Here is a 19,608-nt window from a genome sequence, read left to right on the forward strand (position 1 = left end):
TTCTCCTAGTATATTTGGCAGTAATGCAACGTGATGGCCGCAAGTGTCGCGCGCGTCAGGTTGCAACAACGGGGTACTAAGCGAAAATAAATTCGTTTTTTTTCTAACTTTAAACAGGTTGAACAAGTACGATACAACAATGTCACGCTGAATTGATATACGTAGAAACGCGAGTTACTCAATTAGCATGTTCGCGGTTCCCGATGTCTTATCTGTGTAAAATTTATACCAATTCAAAAGTGCATTGGACGCAAAAACCGATCGGTCGAGCGATCGTTCTTTCTGCTGCTGCTGCTGCTGCTGCTGCTGGCTGCTGTTGTGGGGTGGAATTCCGTTTACTGGGGTGGTGGCACCCGTCTGCCTTCCTCGACAGGTTATGTTTCCGACTTTCATCGGGATTTTAGGTGAGCCCAATATATCCGAAGCCAACTTCAGTTTAGCTTCGCCGCGTACCAACCGACAGGATAACCAAAAATCGGACGCATTTTACCGGAATCAATTAGTGTTATCCAGTCGAGAATAAACACAGAACTTGCATTTCAAAACGACTGAGCGCGAAATGAAATCCGCACATTTCTAATGTTCACTTATTTTGTTTTCCTTTTTTTTTTTTTTGTTCTACCTTCAAAACGAGAAAGAATTTTCCAGTGACAGATGTGATGATAAGTGAATCGTGCCTGTGTCAATCGTAGTAGTTTGAACAGCGTTTACCAAACTGTAACTAGAATCAATGATGTGTTCTACTTTCTACTGGATGTGCCGCTAGATATGTATCAGTTTTCCAATCATACCTGGTCGACTCAACGTTTTACAATTTCCTGAAACCTCCAGAGTTGAATAACCAATCTTGTGTTATTTAAAAACTTGCTGCAAATTTTTTACTCGCTTATTTCTGTCTCCAGACATTCAATCGTGGTGGGAGGTGCCAAGTATCGCACATTTCTGCTCATTGTTTAGGGCTGCCTTCAATCTGCTGGACTTTGACATCGAGGTATCTAGTTCAATGCAAAAGTCGTGTATCGAATCAGCTAAATCAAATAGAATTTATAGAATTTTACTATAATTGTTTCTTGAGGCAGGATTTCCTGTTTGGTTAAACTCAATTTCTATCATCATACTCGTTCTGTCTCATTCTGTTCTTTGAAATGATTCATTAATAGAAAATGGAAATATTTGCACTTCTTTTTCTTCCAGGATTTGGAAGAAGCTCTTCTCACGGACGGCGGTACAGAAGGCCGGCTATTGCAAGAACTAATTGTCAGATTACTTGAAGGCTGTCTACCAAATGACACTCGCAATGACATCTCTACTTTTAATTATCAGATGTTCCTCCGTAGACTCTTTAGAAAAAAGTGTCAAGTGAGTGTCTAGCTTCCAAAGTAGATTAGAGTATGTACATTAAAATTTGATGTCTGAAAGACCAATTCCTCATTTCTGATATGAACTACACCATCTAAATCAGTCTTGTGAACAGTACCCCGATTGATAGTACAATAATATATTCAACGAGTAAATAAAGTAACTAGTACCAAAAAAGAGAGGGCCTGACTGTGCTACTTTTGAATTTACTCGTTTCATAAGCTTCATCAATTTTATCCAGGGTGCTAGACAATTACTGTCAATGTAATTGAAAATTTGATGTACACTTTCTCTTCAAAATATTTTGGAGTCTACAGGTTATACAACTAAACAGAATTTATGAGCTATCTTTCATTACAGGAATATGGAAGAGATAATCCTTTCAATACGGATGTAGACTTTGAGCTTTTGCCACTACGCCAAAAGGTAGAAATTCTTCGGGCTCTCTGTGACTTCAGGCTTGACGCTGAAGACGTGGTAAGATTTTTTTCATGTCTAGTTCACAGTTTTTGTCCACAACTCAGTTCACTTAAATGATAAAATCTGTCTTGCTTATTTTGAATTAGGAGCAGTCTCTCGACAATTTGGACTCGGACAGCCTACGAGTCGAACCACTAGGTCATGATCGTAAAAATTCTGCCTACTGGTACTTTTACGGCACTCGACTGTATCGGGAAGATTACATTGTTCAAACGAAGCCTGATATATTGCGTAAACAGAAAGGAAAACTCAAGGATAAAAGGCGAAAGAGACGTGGCAGGAACCGAATCAGTCAGACGGAGGAAACGAAAGAAGAGACGGAACAAGACAGTTTGTTGTACGAAGGGTCGGAAAACGGGGTTTTGCCAACAGAACAAGAGACTATCTGGCAGGTTGTCTGTTTCACCCACCAGGACTGGAGCCGTCTGGTCGAAAAATTTAAAAATTCGGTAAATGCATTGGTTTGTTTAATGACGTGCTGAAGAAATTGCAATTATTCATTGGGGCGATCAACAAACGTAATCCAATATCAATGATTTACAGGAGGACGACTCAGAACGTAAACTGTACCGTACTTTATCCGAGGACTTCATGCCGGAAATCCCAAGATTATTTGAATTAAAGGAAAAACAGCAGAGACACAGACTTCTACAGCAAAACAGCACAAGGGTACTACGTCGACGCGAAACGACAAATCGAGTGGAAGCAGCCATGGTCAGGGCCAAAGCGAAGGCTAAAATAAAGGGGGTGAAGAAGAGTAACAACCGAAGTTTGAAAGTTATCGAAGAAATCAATCAAGTATCACCTACACCCTCAGCAACAGCAACACCGGTACCAAAGAAGGGAAGGCAGACTAACAACTCTTTGGCCTCTGCCGTTGGTCAGATTGTCATCCATACAGAAGATGAGTTAGAGAGTTTGACCGGACGGAGAGGTGGCAATCGGTCCGGTGGTGGGATAACTAGTTATCACCCTTCTCGGTATGAGTATGGCGTCGAAGAAGAAGAACGCCGTGTTGGCATGCATAAAATCCTTGAAAGTCTGAAAGATCACCAAGATGCTTGGCCATTCGTCGACCCTGTTGACGAAGAATACGCTCCAAGGTTATTGAAACCCTCTTTATCACTTGAGTAACATTATGGGCAGTTTAGTTTAAGTACTCATGGTGTAAAAGTGGTGCATGAGTTGACGAAATGAACTTTCCAACGAACCGGACACATCCTCAGATAAATTGTTCTTCGGTCTAGACAGGAAAAAGCCTAAAAGTAATGGGGGCTTATCATGATTGATAATACCAAAGGCTGCCATTCCGTTTCAAGAAATAAAAATATCAATCCAAGTTTAGAGAAAGTGAAAATAACTGCCGCTGTGTTAAATCATGGTTTGAAATCCTGAGTTTGGATTCTTACCACGTGGTGCTTTCACAAAACGAATACAAAGTTTGTAACATAAATAAACAAATAAATCATAGTATCTGAACTGACAGAAAATTACAATATATATATTTCAATGTAATAATTTTAACAAATTAAATCACATAGAGTACATTGTTACTTGCTGTAATGGAATCTAGCCATTAAGGGGGAACAAGAAGAAAAAAAAGAAAATGTTGCACGTGTTAATGTACAATCTTTTGACCTACAGGTACTACAGTGTCGTTCGAAAGCCTATGGATCTCACCACAATGGAAGAAAAGCTCGAAGGTGGATCGTATAGGAGTCTAGGCCAGTTCAAACGTGATTTCCAGTTGATTGTTGACAACTGCCGTCAATACAACGGCTCTGACAATGGTAGCTATTCTTCATTAGTATATATACTAGCCTCATGCAGCTAAAAACGCTCATCATTCTTAAGATTATATATGCAGATAGAATTATAAGCTGGCAGTAAGTACACGACTATATTATTTTCACTAATACTAAGACGTTATCTATATCTATATGCAATTTTCACAGAGTACACGGAGATGGCGATCAACCTACAAGAAGTCTTTGATCGTGCGGTCGATCGATACCTTGAATCTGAGCAATCCAGCGACGAAGATCCTTCTATTCAAGTGTCATTATCACCCGTTTCGATGTGCCCCGCATCCCCGTCTTTGACTACGAAAATAATTTTGCCTCAGAATTCGCGAAAACGGAATCGCAACTCAGTAAAGAAACTCAAGTTGAGCAAGTCTGATAAAGCAAAAAAAGATAAATATACGAGTTTAGAGGAACCGAAATCTGTGGAGACGGAAGAAAACGTTGCCTTAAGATCTAAGCGGGTAAAAGAAAAAAAGAATGGTAAACGTGCAAAAAGAATTAAGGTAGAAGAGGTTGAGAGTGACTCTGAAAATGAAATAACTTTTTCTCTAGCGAAGAGAGAAAATCAGTCCGACGTTGAAGTGTGTAAAATGAAAACAAAGCAAAAAAAAACTGTGAACTTTGAACGTGTGTCATCAAAAGTGAAGAAAGCCTCACCCAAAGAAGAGCAGCCGGACGATTCTAAGAGAAAAAGCAAAAAAGAATTGAAAGTGCAGAATGAAGAGATCGAAGACTGTGAACATGATTCTCAGGAAATATTGAAATCCCCAGCCAGGAATAGAAGTAAAAAAAGCTTAAAAAAGGAACTTGGCGACTTATTGACTAAAGCAAAAAAGTCCAAGAAATCTGATGTCAAGAAAAATTCTGTCACATTTAAAGCCAATGGTAAACAGGAAACATTCGAAACGAATGAGAAAATAAAAAAAAATCATAGTAAAAGAGACAGCAGCGAAAAAAAAGTAATTCCAGTAGTCTGCAGAGAAAGTACAATCACCGATACAGAACGACCAAAGGGAAAAGACAAAAAGTTAAAACAATATAGAGAAAAAGACTTGAAAGGGAGCGTATTGAAAAATTCGGCCCAAAAAAAGGACAGTCATAAGCTAGAGAAAAAGGAAGATGACACCAAGTACAAGAAACTCGTAACTAGTAATAAAGATTTAGAATCTCTTGACAGCCTAAAGGACATAATAAGCGAAAGACAACGCGAGGATAAACTGAAGGCCCAAATCGAAGGGGAAAAGCAAAAGAAATCTATAAAGAAAGACAGTTTACATTCTAGAAAAGTGCCTTCAAACGGTAGTTGCTTACGCACAGTCAGTAAAATAGATGCAATACATTTACGGTCAAAGGATGGTCCTAAAGATGAACCAGTAAAAAAATCAAAGCTGGCCCAGGTAAAGCGATCCAGAGGATTTAAAAAGGAAGACAGCCCCGGAATCCAAGCCTTAAATCAAGCTACGGAGCAGACGTTAAACGTGAGCAAATTTAAATACAAAATTCAATGACGAAATGTCCACTTTGCACTGGTAGTCTTGAACTTCTAGAGGTATTCTTAACTCGAATCTCGGGTTAAAAGTCCAAAATTACGAAAAATCAAATATGGCTTGTCACTGTATTTGTGGATTAAGAATACAGGTTTTAGATTTAAATTCAACAATCTGGAAATAGGTCATTCTATTCTATAAAAACATTAACCAGTTTCAAAACGCGTTTTGTAAACTTCACATCGATCGAGTTAAAACTTGTTGTGTTATATTTCGCGATTTGCAACATTTACTCCTCATAGTTTTTAAATCAACAAGCTTCTCTTCAGATTCACTTGTCTGTGAATCAATATGATCATTTCCTCTAATTATTTGCGTATTGTTAACTCGTAGATATATTTTTTTCTCACCTCACTGGTTAAAGGGATACTGTAATCGTGTTCCTTTAAAAAATCTTTTTCTTTTCTTTTCCTAGGATATCAATAAGTGGTTGGACGATGCGCCTCGCCTGTCCGAATTTTCTTCGGGTAGTGACTCACCGGTATTTCATCCAGCAACGAACGAAGTTGTAAAGGCAGCAATGAAAACTGAAATGACAAGAAAACGTCCTCATCCTGCGAAACTTGTGGGTTCTCAAGGGCCCACGCGTGCAAAGAAAGTCCAGCGTACAATCGATCGTTTGCAACCTGGAAAAAGCAAAGGTAATTTGTTGAAAAAACCGCCTCATTTACCTGCTAACATCAGCAGTGATGTACCGGCGAATCAAACCACAGCTGACGCCAATAAAGCAAAATCTGATGGCAGCTATGAACCAAAACTTAGTTTGGGCACAGTTCTCAGGAATGCTGAATCCATTCATTCGATTTGTAAAAGTCTCGTTTCGTCTCCCAATCCCAATTTGATCGATGACGATGATGAGGAACGAACAACAAGACCTACTTCGGCATTAGAAAATCAGGGAGCTGTAGATCAGACTGACAAATTGTTTTCTGGTAAGGAGATGGCAGAATCTAAAACCACTCCAAAGATCGAATCACTGGACAATGAAGGTAATACAGCAGTAGAAGAAGTTCAAAAACCAAAATCTGCAACTCCAAACCTCAGTGCGTGGTTCAAGGCGTTCGGTGCACCCAAGTCCAAAAAAAAGGAAGATGACGCCGATGAAAACGCGACCGCGGATTCCAACTGCAAGAAGGAAACGGAAAACGAAATACAAGAAGTCAAGACCATCAGGCAAAGGAGGATGAGTACCGGCGGTAGCAGTATCAGCGAGTCCGTATCCAGCTTTTCACAGGAGTCTCCGCCTGGTCAATCACCGCAAACGCAAACTCCGCATGTTCCCAATGAAACCCCTGTCAGAGGTGCAGGCTTCTATCAGGATGCTTTGTCGTCGGGTAGCAGTCCGTACAATAGCCCTTATTACGCGACTCCTCCTAGGTACAGCGCACAGCTCCCCCCTACTCCTTCGCCGCAAAATAATCCGTCGTCACCAGTCTATCCCGTCGCAGCTCCCTACGAACAGACGTCGTCTCTGTATCCCCAGACAACTCCTCAAACCTCCCAGCAAGTTTATCCAAAACATTCCCCTCTTCAAGGTGCAACGGAATCTTATCGTCAGCCATCCCCTTCCACTTTTTCCCAAAGGTCACCGCAGAGAATACCATTTCCGCAAAATTCTCCCCAAGGTCAATCGTTTCTGCCGGCATTACCACCTTCGGTACAAAATGCCGCGTCTCCATACCCTCGGTCACCCCAACCTTCCCAACAAATATACCCGCAAAGTTCTCCACAACCGCCGGCAAATTATTCTCAACCATCACCTCAGCAGGCAACCAATTATTCTCAACCCTCGCCTCAGCAACCTCCGACTCCGAATTATTCACAACCTTCACCTCAACAGCCTGCCAGCTTTTCACAACCTTCCCCGCAACTACCGACCAATTATTCTCAACCTTCGCCGCAGACGCCCGCGAATTATTCGCAAACCTCACCACAGCAACCCTCAAGTTACTCACAGAATTCCCCACAACCAACCCAGACTTATTCCCAACCGTCGCCCCAACCACCTCCAAATTATTCTCAAACTTCTCCGCAACAACCATCTAACTATTCGCAACCTTCTCCCCAACAACCTCCCAGTTATTCTCAACCGTCACCGCAACAACCATCGAGCTATTCGCAACCATCACCACAGCAAAGACCGAGCTACTCGCAAACATCTCCTCAGCAACCGCCAAGTTACTCGCAGCCCTCGCCCCAGCAACCACCCAGTTATTCACAATCATCGCCCCAACAACCTCCTCCGAATTACTCTCAACCGTCACCTCAACAACCTGTGCCTGGCTACTCGCAGCCTTCGCCACAACAACCCTCGACGTTCTCGCAACCCTCACCACAGCCAACTACTGCCTCGAATTTCCCACAGAATTCTCCACAACAGCGAACTGGATACTCTCAACCATCGCCGCATCAACCTGCTAACTACTCACAGTCGTCACCTCAGCAATCTGCAAGCTACTCGCAACCTTCTCCGCAACAGGCCTGTAACTATTCGCCAACTGCCCCATCCCAGGGCTCAAATTATCAGCAGGGAGCGGCTTCTTCATACTCTCAAAGTTTTCCTCAGAGTCCGTCTTACTCGCGAAACGAGACACAAGGGTCTTATCTACAGCCGTCGCCTGCTCCGAGTCTAATCAGTGAAACTGACCAGAGAGCGGATTACCAAAAAACACGGGAGGTGAAAACTCCCGCTGTGGAACAGCAATCAAACTTTACGAGTGAAAATGAAGGGCAAAGCGTTAATCAGCAAGGGTTTCAGTCCGGTGAACAATTTCCACCAGCATCTTTCATAAACAGTTATCAAACACCAAGCTTCGACAGAAACGTCACTCTACCACCTAGAGTATCAGATCAACAGCAACACGATCGACACGCTTTTCCCAGTCCTAGTGATAGTTTGAATATTCATAAATATGCCCAACCCATCACACAACAACGAGGATTCGGATGCAAAACGTCGACTTCTGGTGATCAGTCACAGGTGACTACAGATCAGGCACAACTTTTGACCTTTCAACAAAATCTTGCCACTCACGAGTCACTTTACCAAACATCAGCCGGATTTCAGGCTCCTACATATCCCGTCCCAAATCCAAGCCACAGGCCCGTCTATCCTAGTCCACATTATTTTGACTCTAGTGGCAAAGCTGGTAACAATAGTAACAGTGGCAGTAATATTGCACCTGTGAAGAAACGAAGCTACAGCGAACAACCCGATGGCCCACGAAACTTTTCTCAGGAAACTCAGCGAATCCAAGATCAATTTGGTTTTGATGCAATGATGACATTGTCTCAGTCAGACCCAGGACCTGGTAGCCAGTTTGACGGAAACCTTAATTCGATAGTTGATTCCATGGCTTCAAATTCAGCTTATGCTCGGCTAGGCTTAGGGCTTGTAGGACGGACTACTGGTAAAGAACAACAACTTTTGAATATTCCAAGACCACCGTCAAAACCTGATCCAATTACTTATGCCAGGACTACTGGAGCTGCCTCGGATGTTGAGTTGAACCTATTACAAAGCTTGAATGCCACAAAGAGTACAGGAATCGTTCCAGTTTCACGCAGGGCAACTGATAAGACACCAACTTCTTATGGACCAAATACTGCGCCCACTGTTACTACAAGCAAACCTAAAAAGAGTAGAAAGACTAAGCAGCAACAGCAACAACAGCAGCAGCAACAACAAAATGCAGCCCTAATCCCATCAAGTATCGATCAGCAGAGTGCTCTAGGGATTTCAGGCTTTCATCAATTCGCTACAAGTCAAACGGATCCAATTGCATTGAAAAACCCTTCTGTTGTCACACCTGGCGCTAGTGCATTCAATTTTGCAGCTCCGGGTACTACAACAAATGCCGCTCCATTTTATGACAAGGATGCAACAGCGGCAGCTTTTGCCTTCCTCGATGAAATACGAAATCCTAGCAACTACTATACCATGGCATTGAGACAGCAGCAGCAACAACAACAGCAGCAGCAGCAGCAGCAGCAGCAGCAACAGCAGCAGCAACAGCAGCAGCAGCAACAGCAGCAGCAACAACAGCAACAACAGCAGCAGCAGCAGCAACAACAACATCAGCAACAACAGCAAGTAGCTAATTCCTCACTAGAATCTGCTCCTGTCAACAGCAATAAGCTCAGTAATCAACCATCTCATAATTATCCACCTCCGAATCCATTCTTACACTCACAAAGAACAACTGCCTATGGACCACCAGTTCCGCCCTACGTTTCGCCACATGGGCCTAACTTAAGCGTAGATCCAGCAGCTTATCAGCAATATCTTCGTTCATTTTACGCGTTACCGCCACCACCTCATCATCACAGGCCTTCTTGGCTCTAGCCATTGAAATCTTAGAGAAATCAGCTAATCGACCAAATAATGCGACGGTCAATCTGGGGTTAATAGTGGGAGCACAATAAATTAAAAAAATTTTATGGTAGCGTAGTTAGCAGCGGTCAAGAGTTGATAAAATGTTATACATATGAGAAACTTTATAAAGGATTACCAAACTCAAATTGTTCTAAATACTCGCACCATTGTTGTTAATTTGCTGTGTGAACAATGAGCAATGACACTTGTTCTTAAGTCGGTTGCTTGTACATTTAAAACTTTCATTTTAATCATTATGACACACACTATCATGAGCCATGCTTCTTCACCTCCTAGCTGTAATTTACTAGTTTTTAGTTGAAGAGAAAAGATAATGTCACATACTATTTTAGCTCTCTCCAGTTATTATCATCTTCATTCTTTCAATTATTAAGATTTTACCCTATGTATGTATAGATCGATACAAACCCTAACATAATTCGCGAAACGTGCCCAAACTTTTATACGTCTTATTACGCTTTAAGCTTCTACCCCATTTATTTCCCTCTGATATATATTATATATGTAACAACACACTACATACTATACCTATGTATTGTATAGTACACCATAAAAGTATGGATATAGAAAAACCAACTTATAAATTAATATGGGTATGTAGCCAGAATAAGACTTCTGTACTATATTGTAGACCCTTACATAAACGTGTATGTGTGCAAATAGTATACGTCAAAGTTTGGAGCTGCATTATCTCTGTACATAATACATATCTTTAGATAAAAATGATTGTATTATAAGTTATGATCATCTTCCATTTTATCCATTTCAATATTAATAATTATTATTAGTTGAATATAGATTGTATATAACGAGTACCTAATATCGTTGAAATATGTATGGGAAAATAAGAGTACTGAGTACTAGAAAAATATAATTATGGTTACACGAATATTATAAATAAATATACCTTGCGATTATTAAAGTAGAATACAGTTGGATCCAGTGTCGACGGTACCCTGACTATTATGTTATTAATTTTTTTTCTATTTTTTTTTTTTACCCCTACATTTACCTATAACTTTGAAAATAGAGTCAGGTGGATTGTGACAGGCATAAATGCGTGTATAATGAAAAAAGAACTTTATGTACCAATATATTACAGGTGTGTAATAATCGAAATATTACTATACTATAACAATTACTATCATTAAGTTACATATTGAATATCGATAAAAGTGATGACAAAAACATATACCTATATCTAGACATATTGTAAATGGACGTGTAATTCTAATGAAAATTAAACCACGTTTTGTTATAAATCTCATCACCTATTGAACTACCGTGTAAATGCAAATCGACTCAATCCCGAGAAATGGTTTCATCCGGGAATTCCCATAGAAATACTCAGAAACTTTCGCGGACTTTCGATAACGATAGAATCGTGGAGTCGGCTCCTAAAGCAGTCATTGCGTCACCCTTTATTGTAGTTATTTTCTAATCATTTTAATACTGCGAAAACGTCCGCAATCTAACAATCATTTTTGATAATCATGAAGTCTTTAAAACTGCTTCTAATTATGTGAAATTTGAAAATCACGCCAGCAAGAATGTCTTGGGTTGGATTTTCACGGGCGTCAAATTCACGCGGCAGCGCCAGCAAAATGTGAACCGACGCAAAGGAAAATGCCGCTAGTCGAAACCGACGTGGTTAGGCTAATGGATCTCAATTACATTTTTAATCGAATAATTTAGCAGTCTGGGATTGTGAAAGAATGGGCAACATGAAGAAGCGAGATAAAGTAGCTGCGTGGTGGCGTATTCGGACTGCGCCCGATCGATTCCTCTCGAAAAATTACGTCGATGTAGTGCATCAAATAATTAATTTACCTATTTTTCATAATCAGTCAAATTTTAATCAAACAAATCCAAAATCAAAAAAACCTTGCTTTTTTTTAAATTTTATGAGTTCGGAAATTTTTCGTCTCAAAATCATTTTGCAGGACTGTTTTACCACTAATCGGACCCTGAGGAATGGGAAAGAGGCATCACAACGAGCGTAAGATGAAGAGCAGAGGTAATTCTTCTGGAAGGAAATCTTACGTTTTTCGGCTGTAACTCTTGATCCGTTGCTCGCAACATATTCCATAGAGCTTGGTTATAAGTTCTATAAACAGCTGTTCGAGATAAAAGAAAATAATCTAATTCATTCTCATTATTCTAGAATCGTAATACGTGTATGGCATTGAAATGAATCAAGTATAGATATCTTTTGTATTATTATTTACTGTTCAGAAGAAAGGCCCTGGACACACCGCAATATCTTCAGTATGGACTATGCGGTAATAAACGTGTGAAAAGGCATCTTAATTTTGCACGTGAAAATCTATCCTTATGATTACCGATGATAACATGTGATTCCATTTTTTTCTTATAATAGCAGTAGTCTTGTAATTTTTATGTAGTCATATGTATAGTCAGATTTTAGCTTATTTAAAGCAGGGGGTCCTTTGTTATCACAAGAAAATTTGTGTAGTCTCTGTAGTCTACAAAAATCACTGTGTCACTTTTTTCTAAATGGAAGAATCAATATATGCGGACGATATATCGGCATAAGATGATTATTACAAGAAATGAAATTGCTGGTCAAAAATCCCCGCAATCAGCAGGTCAAAATCGCAATAATTTTTATATTTTAAATATAGTTACCCTCAAATGCAGTTACCAATTTGAAAAGTCCCTAATATCCATGCATCCGTACGCCGTAGACGAACGTAATTTTCTGTGAAAAAACGAATGCAAATTATTAAACAAGTCGCTGTGATTGATGGTCTTACAATTAGACGAAAAAGAAACGAAAAAGTATCGCGGTTAAATATTTGGCCTGCTTGGCATTTTAGTGCGCGCGTGATTTTTGACGCGATCGACAGTATTGCACTGCATCGATCATGTGATTTTACCGCAAGAGCGTGAATTCGCAACTAAAGCTGATTCTTGTCTCGAGTCAAAAGAATTTACACGCGAATTGTCACATAAACAGCCTGCAATCGCGCATTCGATGATCCTAATTCAACCGCCTAATTGTAGGCAACTTTGACTGGGCCAGTGATGATTTGTTCTCGCTGCGGGTCCTGTGGATATTCGTCGGTTTTTCTGTGCTTCATTTCTTGAAAAACGCTACAACTAATAATTTGATCAGTGTCGTTTCCAAGAGAAAGCAATTCTGACCAGTTACGAGTGCTTCAGGCCTCGTGTTGAAAAGATAAACAGCTAAAAAAAACTGTGAAATATTTTTTATATTTTCGTAGGGGCTGATTTGGCTGATGCTACGAATATTCGAGTTCTGTTTTGGGACTTTCTGAGCACCTAATTAACCGAAAAGGTGGTTGAGTAAATTGTCTACGAAACAAAAATTTTACTGGTGAAAAATAAAATATATGTATAAATAAGGCTGGAACAAAATAATGTGGCAAGATTGTTGCGCTATACTACTCAGCATCTTCAATATGGCAGCTGTTACTGTCCTTGGGCAGTGTTTTTGACGTTGATGATGAACGTGTATTTTATCAGATAAGGATTGAATAAGGTTTTTGTTTCGTGTACAAACATGTAGTGAGCTAAATATTCAGTGACAAATGACAACAGACACCAAACACCCTCACCTCAATTACTTACACCTCTGACATATGACAGAAGAGAGGGATACACTCGTCACGTATCCACGGTTCCACGGTCAACGTTATCAAAGTTCTCGGACCAGCTAGCAAAAAAACTTGGTCGCGCCCAAGGGTAAGCTTCTGCCTCTAAATATTCGCAGTTTTACGCGAGCAAGATTTTACCCTTGAACATCATTATCAACCTGACTTAACCTAACCTAACTTAACTATAACCCATTCAGATTACAATAGATTCCAAAAATCAAGTGAAATCTGAGAGTTCCCAAAATACGTACTCGAGGGGCTCAATATTCATGGTTGAAACTATTTTGTAATTTTTCTTTGGCCCTAGCTACTCATCACGCAAAGAAAAATGCCGTTCAAATTTCATCTAAAAAAAAGTCGACAGTACAATGTTATATCTAAGAATCAGTATGTAATTTGTGTCGAGCTTTTGGACACAGGATCAATAGAATGTACCTTGGATGTACAAAGCCTGGGCCACGAATGTCTGACCAATGTAGCGCAGAGGCTAGGTCTTGGACAGCCAGAATTCTTCGGACTGAGCTATATCTCTCATCATGGATCGCCAGCAACGCGCTGGGTCCAGATGGACAAACCTCTTAAACGGCAACTTGAAAAGGAAGCTAGAAGCTTTAATTTGCGACTTAGAGTTATGTATTTTATTACCGATGTCCAGCTCATACAGGATGAAATAACGAGGCAAGTCTGAAACCAATAGTAATGATTCTACATCTCTCTGAAATTGGCACAGTCAGTTTCATTGGCAAATATTTATTAGTTTAAACTTGGATGTGAAATGATCGGAGTGGGTGTTGGGGCATGCTTGAGAAATTTAATCACATTCCAGGTATCACTATTATCTACAACTGAAAATGGATGTTATCGATGGTAGAATTCACTGTAACTCTAGAGAGGCAAGCACCTTGGCAAGCTATTCGATGCAGGCAGAATTTGGCAATTACGACCCTCAACGACACACCGCAGAGTATCTTCAGCAGTGCATACTATTTTCAAAAGTATGCTCAATCTGTAAATACATGTTACGCAACTATGAAAAATTTCCCTTGTTTAGATCCGTCGCATTTACTGAATCCATGCTGTTTCTTTTTTTCCTTCCTCTTTTATCATCAGAACGTTATACAAGCTGATTCTAGCGGGCAAGACTCATTACTTTCAGCAGCCATTGTTCGATACAAGAACCTTTCTGGTCTTACACAAGCTGCCGCAGAAGAACTTTATGTGTCTATTGCTGTACATCTGGAGGGCTATGGCCGAGAAACATTTGCTGCTAAGGTGAACAACTAGAATCTACAGTTGCGACATACCATTCAAACCGTCAAAAGTGACTTTATAGCTAAATTTATTATAATAGTTATCGGAGTTCTTAGAGTGTTGTGTCGATGGCTCATTTCTGTCACACGACGTCTAGCTGGATAATAATATACGGATTCTAATGGAGCCATATAACATTTGCAGGATGATGCAAATAACGAAATCTTTCTTGGAATTTCAATGAACGGAATCATCATTGGGTACTCTAACGTGCAGCTGACATCATTTTACAGGTACAGTTTGTGGTATTCAAGTAATTTTTCATTATTTCAATGCTCAATCACTAGGACTCTCTGTAAAAAATCATAACTCATAACGCAATTCTACCTATATAATATGTTACAGATGGAAAGATATTAGCAATGTAATCAATCATAAAAAAACATTCAAAATCGAATGTCAAGCTGAAAATGAAGAACCCAAGCAGTTTCATTTTAGTGATGCGCGAACAGCGAAGTATGTTTGGCGATTATGTATATCTCAGCATACATTCTACATGCAACACCAAGAGTCTAATCTCGTCAATAAAATGAGTAATAGTCATCTAGTGAGTATCATGAATATATTTTAATCAATTTGATATTCAAATCTAGATCATTTGCTTTATTTAGACGCAAATTTTTTTCTAGGATCCTGATAATATTGATGTAAGAGATGAAATAAGAGACGTAAATATCGATAATGAAGCCAAAGCTACAAGTCAGGCACATTTCAATAGCTGCAATGATATATCCTCGTCGCCATTCCCTGTCGCTGCATCATCTATCAATTTGGATACACTTCGTGCCTTACTTCCATCTTATAGACCGGCACCTGATTATGATACTGCCGTGCAAAGAAAATACAATACTGCCCCAAATGGTTCACATCACTATTACGCGAACCAATCGAATGTACATTCGCCCTCACTTGCGCACGAAGTTTGTATGTCAACAATTATCAGCCCTGAATTATCGTCTCTACTCGGTAATGCAGTGAACAGAAGTAGATATTGATTAATGTAAACATACATTACGGGTATTTAAAAGAAAAATGTTGAATCATACATATAGTTTGTATCAAGTGCCTCTTACTTCGGATAGTTTTGCAATCTATGTAATAAATCTTAACACGTCGTAACGCATCAAAGCGCAGTTTTTTTTATTTTTTATTTTTTTATCACTAATCCACGTCATTAGAACGCATACTGTAAATTATTCGCATTTTCATCATAATTTTAAAGATACGATGAAACTGCTGTACGTTTTATCATATTTATTTATCAAGAATAAATGCCTGATTCAGGAAACTTAATATCGTTTTTTTTTATTTATTACAATTGCAACGACAATCAAATTCGACTGTTTCGTATAGAAAAAATAATGAAAACGCTTTATTCCAATTAAAAAATACATAAATAACCATAAGAATCCGACAACAGTTACCCTTCTCTTTCACAAACAAAATAGAACCACTAGATACTACAAAACTTCCATGAGATCTTGGCGCGCAGCATAGTAAACAGTTGAAAACTTCCTATACAAACACTTACTTCTCTCTACCAAAATTATACTGTCGATCTTGAATACTGTTCGCACTATTTATTAGATGAAAGCAATATATGCATATGAAAATAACCGACCAATTTTTGTAAATAAAGAAAATAGATTTGTAAACAGCTAGCAATATCGGAAATTAATTAAAAGATTTGTTTATGCAAAAACCATACACAATAGAGGAAATTCTTCTAGTCTGTGACGTGCTAAGTTCACTTGGTGAGTGTTGCTGGGTCCCATCCAGGGTGAAAAAGCTCCTTGACCAATGGCGTACAATGCTGCGAGTGCTGATCTTTCATATATTTAGTTGCCTGAAATTAGAAAGAATCGTTTTCTCGTATAGATTCTATTTGCCAGAGATGTGATCAGTTTTCCCATACATGTGCAATAATTTCATGGTTTATATGTTTACTTACTAGAAATAATGTCAGCTTAAGCCTATCAGAAAGCTCACAACTTTCCCCAAGATCTGATGGATATGTAACGACATTACCCCGTGCAGTCAGATAATTCTTTATCATTGCAATACATTCTTCATCGTTAACTCCTGCCTGCTCAAGGATAGATCCTGTAAAAAGCATTGAACAAACAACAAGGTCAGATTTCATGAATCAAGGATAAGCGATGAACAGGTCTCAAGCTTCAATATTTATGTCACTTACGTCGCGCGTGTGGGCTTGCTACAGACAGAAATTTTCTAAGTAGTGATATTTCTGGGGTGCTTTGAAGTACGTGCGGGTAACGACGTGCCAGTAGCTTAGCCAATAAATGATTACCACGATTCCACGTGACGTTATTTTCATCTACATTGTCTGTACCAGAATTGTTCTCTGAGCTTTCTGTAACTGCGCACACCATTTCATCCTCCGTTCGTCTTATCAACAGCACTGGACCATGATATCTGAAAAATACGTCTACGATAACAGTGACGCATAAAAATAATTCAATTTCTGAAGGTATTTTGCATCAGGGTTTGCATATTATCTCGAGTTTCAGGGAAAAATGAGGATTCAAGGTGGGGGTCTTCAACTGAGCATAATTGAAAATAGATTCAACCTTGAGCACATTGGTAAAACATTAACCTGACTAGTTGTTCAGCAATGTTTAAATTCAGATGTTCCCTGACTGTAGTACGGACAAGTCTTTCAAGTGGTCTTGGCATTCTTGAAATTGCGAGTGGCAAAACATCGTCAAAAGTTGCGTCAAGGACCTTGAAAACATTTCACATCGATTAAAATTACAAACAGTTTGAAAGTTGGAAACTAAAAAATTCAGTTAATGAGAGATTGAGATTTTCAATTTTTGTGTAATACCACACTGGAAACAGAAGGATAGTGCATTGCTGCCCAAGTCGCCGTGTATCCTCCGATGCTCCAACCATACAGTATTATCTGACTTTCCAAGAATCCCAGACAATGGATGGCAAAGCCCATCACACAATCGATTCCATTCTGTTCTTGCGACGGATATGGCAAGCCCTGTACCATAACTTTCGTTATTTATTATCAGGAATAAGGTAGATAGTACTTTTCTTTTGTTAGAAAAAGTGTTCAAAATTTTAGTTGTAATCTGCGTAATTGGTAAATTAAAGTACTTGAGGTTCATTTCAAATTCTACCTGATCAACTAATCGGTATCTTATGGAATGCTATGATCCAAACAATGAGAAATATAGCAACACGATATTATCTTTACGCATGGTGTTGGGTAGTTTATAAGTGTCATATATTGTGATAGATACCGTGCTACCCCCAAAACCAGGGTGATTCCATCCTAGTACCGAGTAGCCTTTGCTGAGTGGCGTACCTAGGATTCCGATCTCATAAAATCCACAATTTCCTTCGCATGCTACAACTAGAGTATTGCCATGAGTTGACCTGTAAGTTTGGTAGTGAGATTTACATGAATTGTACACAGAAAACAGAATTGCACATCAATTTAGGGAATGAAAAATAATCACTTGTTACGTTGATCAACAAACATCGTGTCAATGTAATTTCCATCTACGGTAGCCAATTTCGATCTTGTCCCACCCCTTTTGATCAGATCAAGTCTTCCTTGCAAGAGTGTAGATGCTTGATCAAAGAAAAAATTTGATCAGGTCAAGAGGAGGGAAATTCATTCTGTTATAAATAAATGTATGACGATTTACTTGACAAGTACATAGTTACCCATGGCATAATTTAGAATTGAGATGCATCCCGGGTACATAAGCTTCACCGCAAGGGTATGTGCTACAACATAGGAAACGAGCCTACATGGAAGGGCCATCAATAGTTCTCCTTGCCTACGAGCACTTTCGTTTCTATCCATTCTATGTAGCGCTTTTTTTAGATCTCGGTCTCTGTGAAAATTACAGGTATATCAAAAGACAAGAAATGATGCTTGGATAGTTACATTGTAATCTCAATCGGTGAAAATAATCTGAACAATTTCTGAGTTGTAGCTTTGGTTCGTCGATAAACTGTAACTGCTCACCTGATCTCCTTGGGAAAATCAAAGTCAACCGGCCATGCCCAAAATTCAAAATCGTACTGAAGCAGTTGTCTTTTAGACTCGGAATCATAGCGTGCCTTGGCTTTGTTTAGAGTTTGAACAAACTTAATGTATACTGGATTTGTGGCTCTTGAGTAACCTCGAGCAACCAGGGAGGCGAATAAAATTACTCCTGCTCCAGCTGCGACCTTTGTCAATGAGCATATCTGGTCAGCCAAGGGGTAGCTGCGACGATACATAAAAGTAGCTACAAACGGGATGGCATAGAGGCTGAACGACCACATCAAAGTAAACTGCCAGAAAAGGAGGATCAAAGTAGAGTTATTCAGTGGTGCAGCAATGCCTGGCTAGTTCTGTATAATACAATGCTGAGAACTTACGGAGGTGAGTATCTGATCGCCCCATCGTTCGAGATTCCGTGGCTCGTAGAGTTTCTGTAAATAAGTGGGAAAAATGTTTTGATAGTTAGTTATTCATAACCTAACCTAATTATCTTCCGGCTCTTAGCGCCGATTGCAAAAATTAATCACGTTACGCACGTCAATTGGTCCGGTGTCGTATATCTTGTACAAGCGTGGACTGAGCAAACATTTGAACAATATTCTGATTATCGACATTTCGTTCGAGTCAAGTCGATTTACTACTGGTATTACCGTCGTATTACCGAGTCATCAAGCCCACGACGGACTCTGGTCAAAGTCATCAAACTCTGGATATGTAGCTTGACCCGAAGGGGCAGGCAGGTGCGTACAGGCGTCTGCCAAATTTGTTATGTCATGAATGATGCAATTTATGACAGACAACTCCATCGTTTACACCGCCAGGTGACGGCAGGGGAGGGGATAACCTCTTATTGTCGGACATTGTGTGAACTTTACGACAAACCGCGAAATTATAATATTATTAATCCGCATACGACTGAAAGGAAGTTAATCGTACCATCTTTGCATTCATAAATTGCGTACGTAAACTATTCCGCAGAAAAGACGAACGAAAAAATAATCTTTGCGAGTCCTGCTGTCGCAGCAGTCGCATTTTA

The 19,608-nt window shown here is 39.5% G+C and overlaps 3 protein-coding genes and 1 long non-coding RNA gene across 11 annotated transcripts; 2 read left to right on the forward strand and 2 right to left on the reverse strand.

Moving 5' to 3' along the window:
- The first annotated feature begins 35 nt into the window (after window positions 1-35).
- Window positions 36-10,854, forward strand: LOC124298349 (PHD finger protein rhinoceros-like). 2 transcript variants are annotated; one of them, XM_046750221.1, is made up of 9 exons: window positions 36-404; window positions 903-991; window positions 1,195-1,359; window positions 1,720-1,836; window positions 1,926-2,288; window positions 2,383-2,942; window positions 3,484-3,629; window positions 3,795-5,122; window positions 5,607-10,854. In XM_046750221.1, exons 1-9 carry the CDS (start codon window positions 377-379, stop codon window positions 9,534-9,536), a joined length of 6,726 nt encoding a protein of 2,241 aa, XP_046606177.1. In that variant the 5' UTR covers window positions 36-376; the 3' UTR covers window positions 9,537-10,854. The 2 variants fall into 2 exon arrangements, with proteins under 2 accessions (XP_046606177.1, XP_046606178.1); XM_046750222.1 differs by lacking the exon at window positions 903-991.
- Window positions 10,855-10,986: 132 nt separating this feature from the next.
- LOC124298359 (uncharacterized) lies at window positions 10,987-12,666 on the reverse strand. Its single transcript, XR_006906786.1, has 3 exons — window positions 12,560-12,666; window positions 12,237-12,309; window positions 10,987-11,704 (listed from the first exon to the last, which is right to left on the reverse strand). It is a non-coding gene; the product is annotated as an uncharacterized LOC124298359 (long non-coding RNA).
- On the forward strand, window positions 12,596-16,311 carry LOC124298357 (tyrosine-protein phosphatase non-receptor type 14). 7 transcript variants are annotated; one of them, XM_046750241.1, is made up of 8 exons: window positions 12,596-12,610; window positions 12,836-13,316; window positions 13,536-13,906; window positions 14,055-14,223; window positions 14,339-14,500; window positions 14,684-14,772; window positions 14,861-15,086; window positions 15,169-16,311. In XM_046750241.1, exons 3-8 carry the CDS (start codon window positions 13,557-13,559, stop codon window positions 15,532-15,534), a joined length of 1,362 nt encoding a protein of 453 aa, XP_046606197.1. In that variant the 5' UTR covers window positions 12,596-12,610; window positions 12,836-13,316; window positions 13,536-13,556; the 3' UTR covers window positions 15,535-16,311. The 7 variants fall into 7 exon arrangements, with proteins under 7 accessions (XP_046606197.1, XP_046606196.1, XP_046606195.1 ...); XM_046750240.1 differs by lacking the exon at window positions 12,596-12,610 and adding an exon at window positions 12,619-12,670; XM_046750239.1 differs by lacking the exon at window positions 12,596-12,610 and adding an exon at window positions 12,639-12,682.
- On the reverse strand, window positions 15,826-19,391 carry LOC124298355 (phosphatidylserine lipase ABHD16A). The gene is made up of 11 exons (XM_046750236.1): window positions 19,109-19,391; window positions 18,950-19,003; window positions 18,552-18,862; window positions 18,245-18,417; window positions 18,034-18,148; window positions 17,815-17,950; window positions 17,388-17,552; window positions 17,157-17,284; window positions 16,737-16,975; window positions 16,491-16,642; window positions 15,826-16,385 (listed from the first exon to the last, which is right to left on the reverse strand). The coding sequence occupies exons 1-11, from the start codon at window positions 19,184-19,186 to the stop codon at window positions 16,287-16,289; spliced, it is 1,650 nt and encodes a 549-aa protein (XP_046606192.1). The 5' UTR covers window positions 19,187-19,391; the 3' UTR covers window positions 15,826-16,286.
- Between the last annotated feature and the right edge of the window lie 217 nt (window positions 19,392-19,608).

The sequence above is a fragment of the Neodiprion virginianus genome, chromosome 2 (genome assembly GCF_021901495.1).
Source record: "Neodiprion virginianus isolate iyNeoVirg1 chromosome 2, iyNeoVirg1.1, whole genome shotgun sequence".
In the NCBI taxonomy this organism is placed as follows: domain Eukaryota; kingdom Metazoa; phylum Arthropoda; class Insecta; order Hymenoptera; family Diprionidae; genus Neodiprion; species Neodiprion virginianus.

Bases quoted from the DNA above. Each gene is read 5' to 3' on its own strand.
- LOC124298357 (XM_046750241.1), top strand. From the start codon at position 13,557: ATGCCGTTCAAATTTCATCTAAAAAAAAGTCGACAGTACAATGTTATA. The intron at 13,907-14,054 runs GCAAGTCTGAAA...ATCACATTCCAG, and splicing joins ATACAGGATGAAATAACGAG to GTATCACTATTATCTACAAC. The intron at 14,224-14,338 runs GTATGCTCAATC...TTTTATCATCAG, and splicing joins AGTGCATACTATTTTCAAAA to AACGTTATACAAGCTGATTC.
- LOC124298355 (XM_046750236.1), bottom strand. From the start codon at position 19,186: ATGTCGATAATCAGAATATTGTTCAAATGTTTGCTCAGTCCACGCTTG. The intron at 18,863-18,949 runs GTAAGTTCTCAG...CTTTTCTGGCAG, and splicing joins GCGATCAGATACTCACCTCC to TTTACTTTGATGTGGTCGTT. The intron at 16,386-16,490 runs GTAAGTAAACAT...TTCTAATTTCAG, and splicing joins TTAAGCTGACATTATTTCTA to GCAACTAAATATATGAAAGA.
- LOC124298349 (XM_046750221.1), top strand. From the start codon at position 377: ATGTTTCCGACTTTCATCGGGATTTTAG. The intron at 992-1,194 runs GTATCTAGTTCA...TTTTTCTTCCAG, and splicing joins TGCTGGACTTTGACATCGAG to GATTTGGAAGAAGCTCTTCT. The intron at 1,360-1,719 runs GTGAGTGTCTAG...CTTTCATTACAG, and splicing joins TCTTTAGAAAAAAGTGTCAA to GAATATGGAAGAGATAATCC.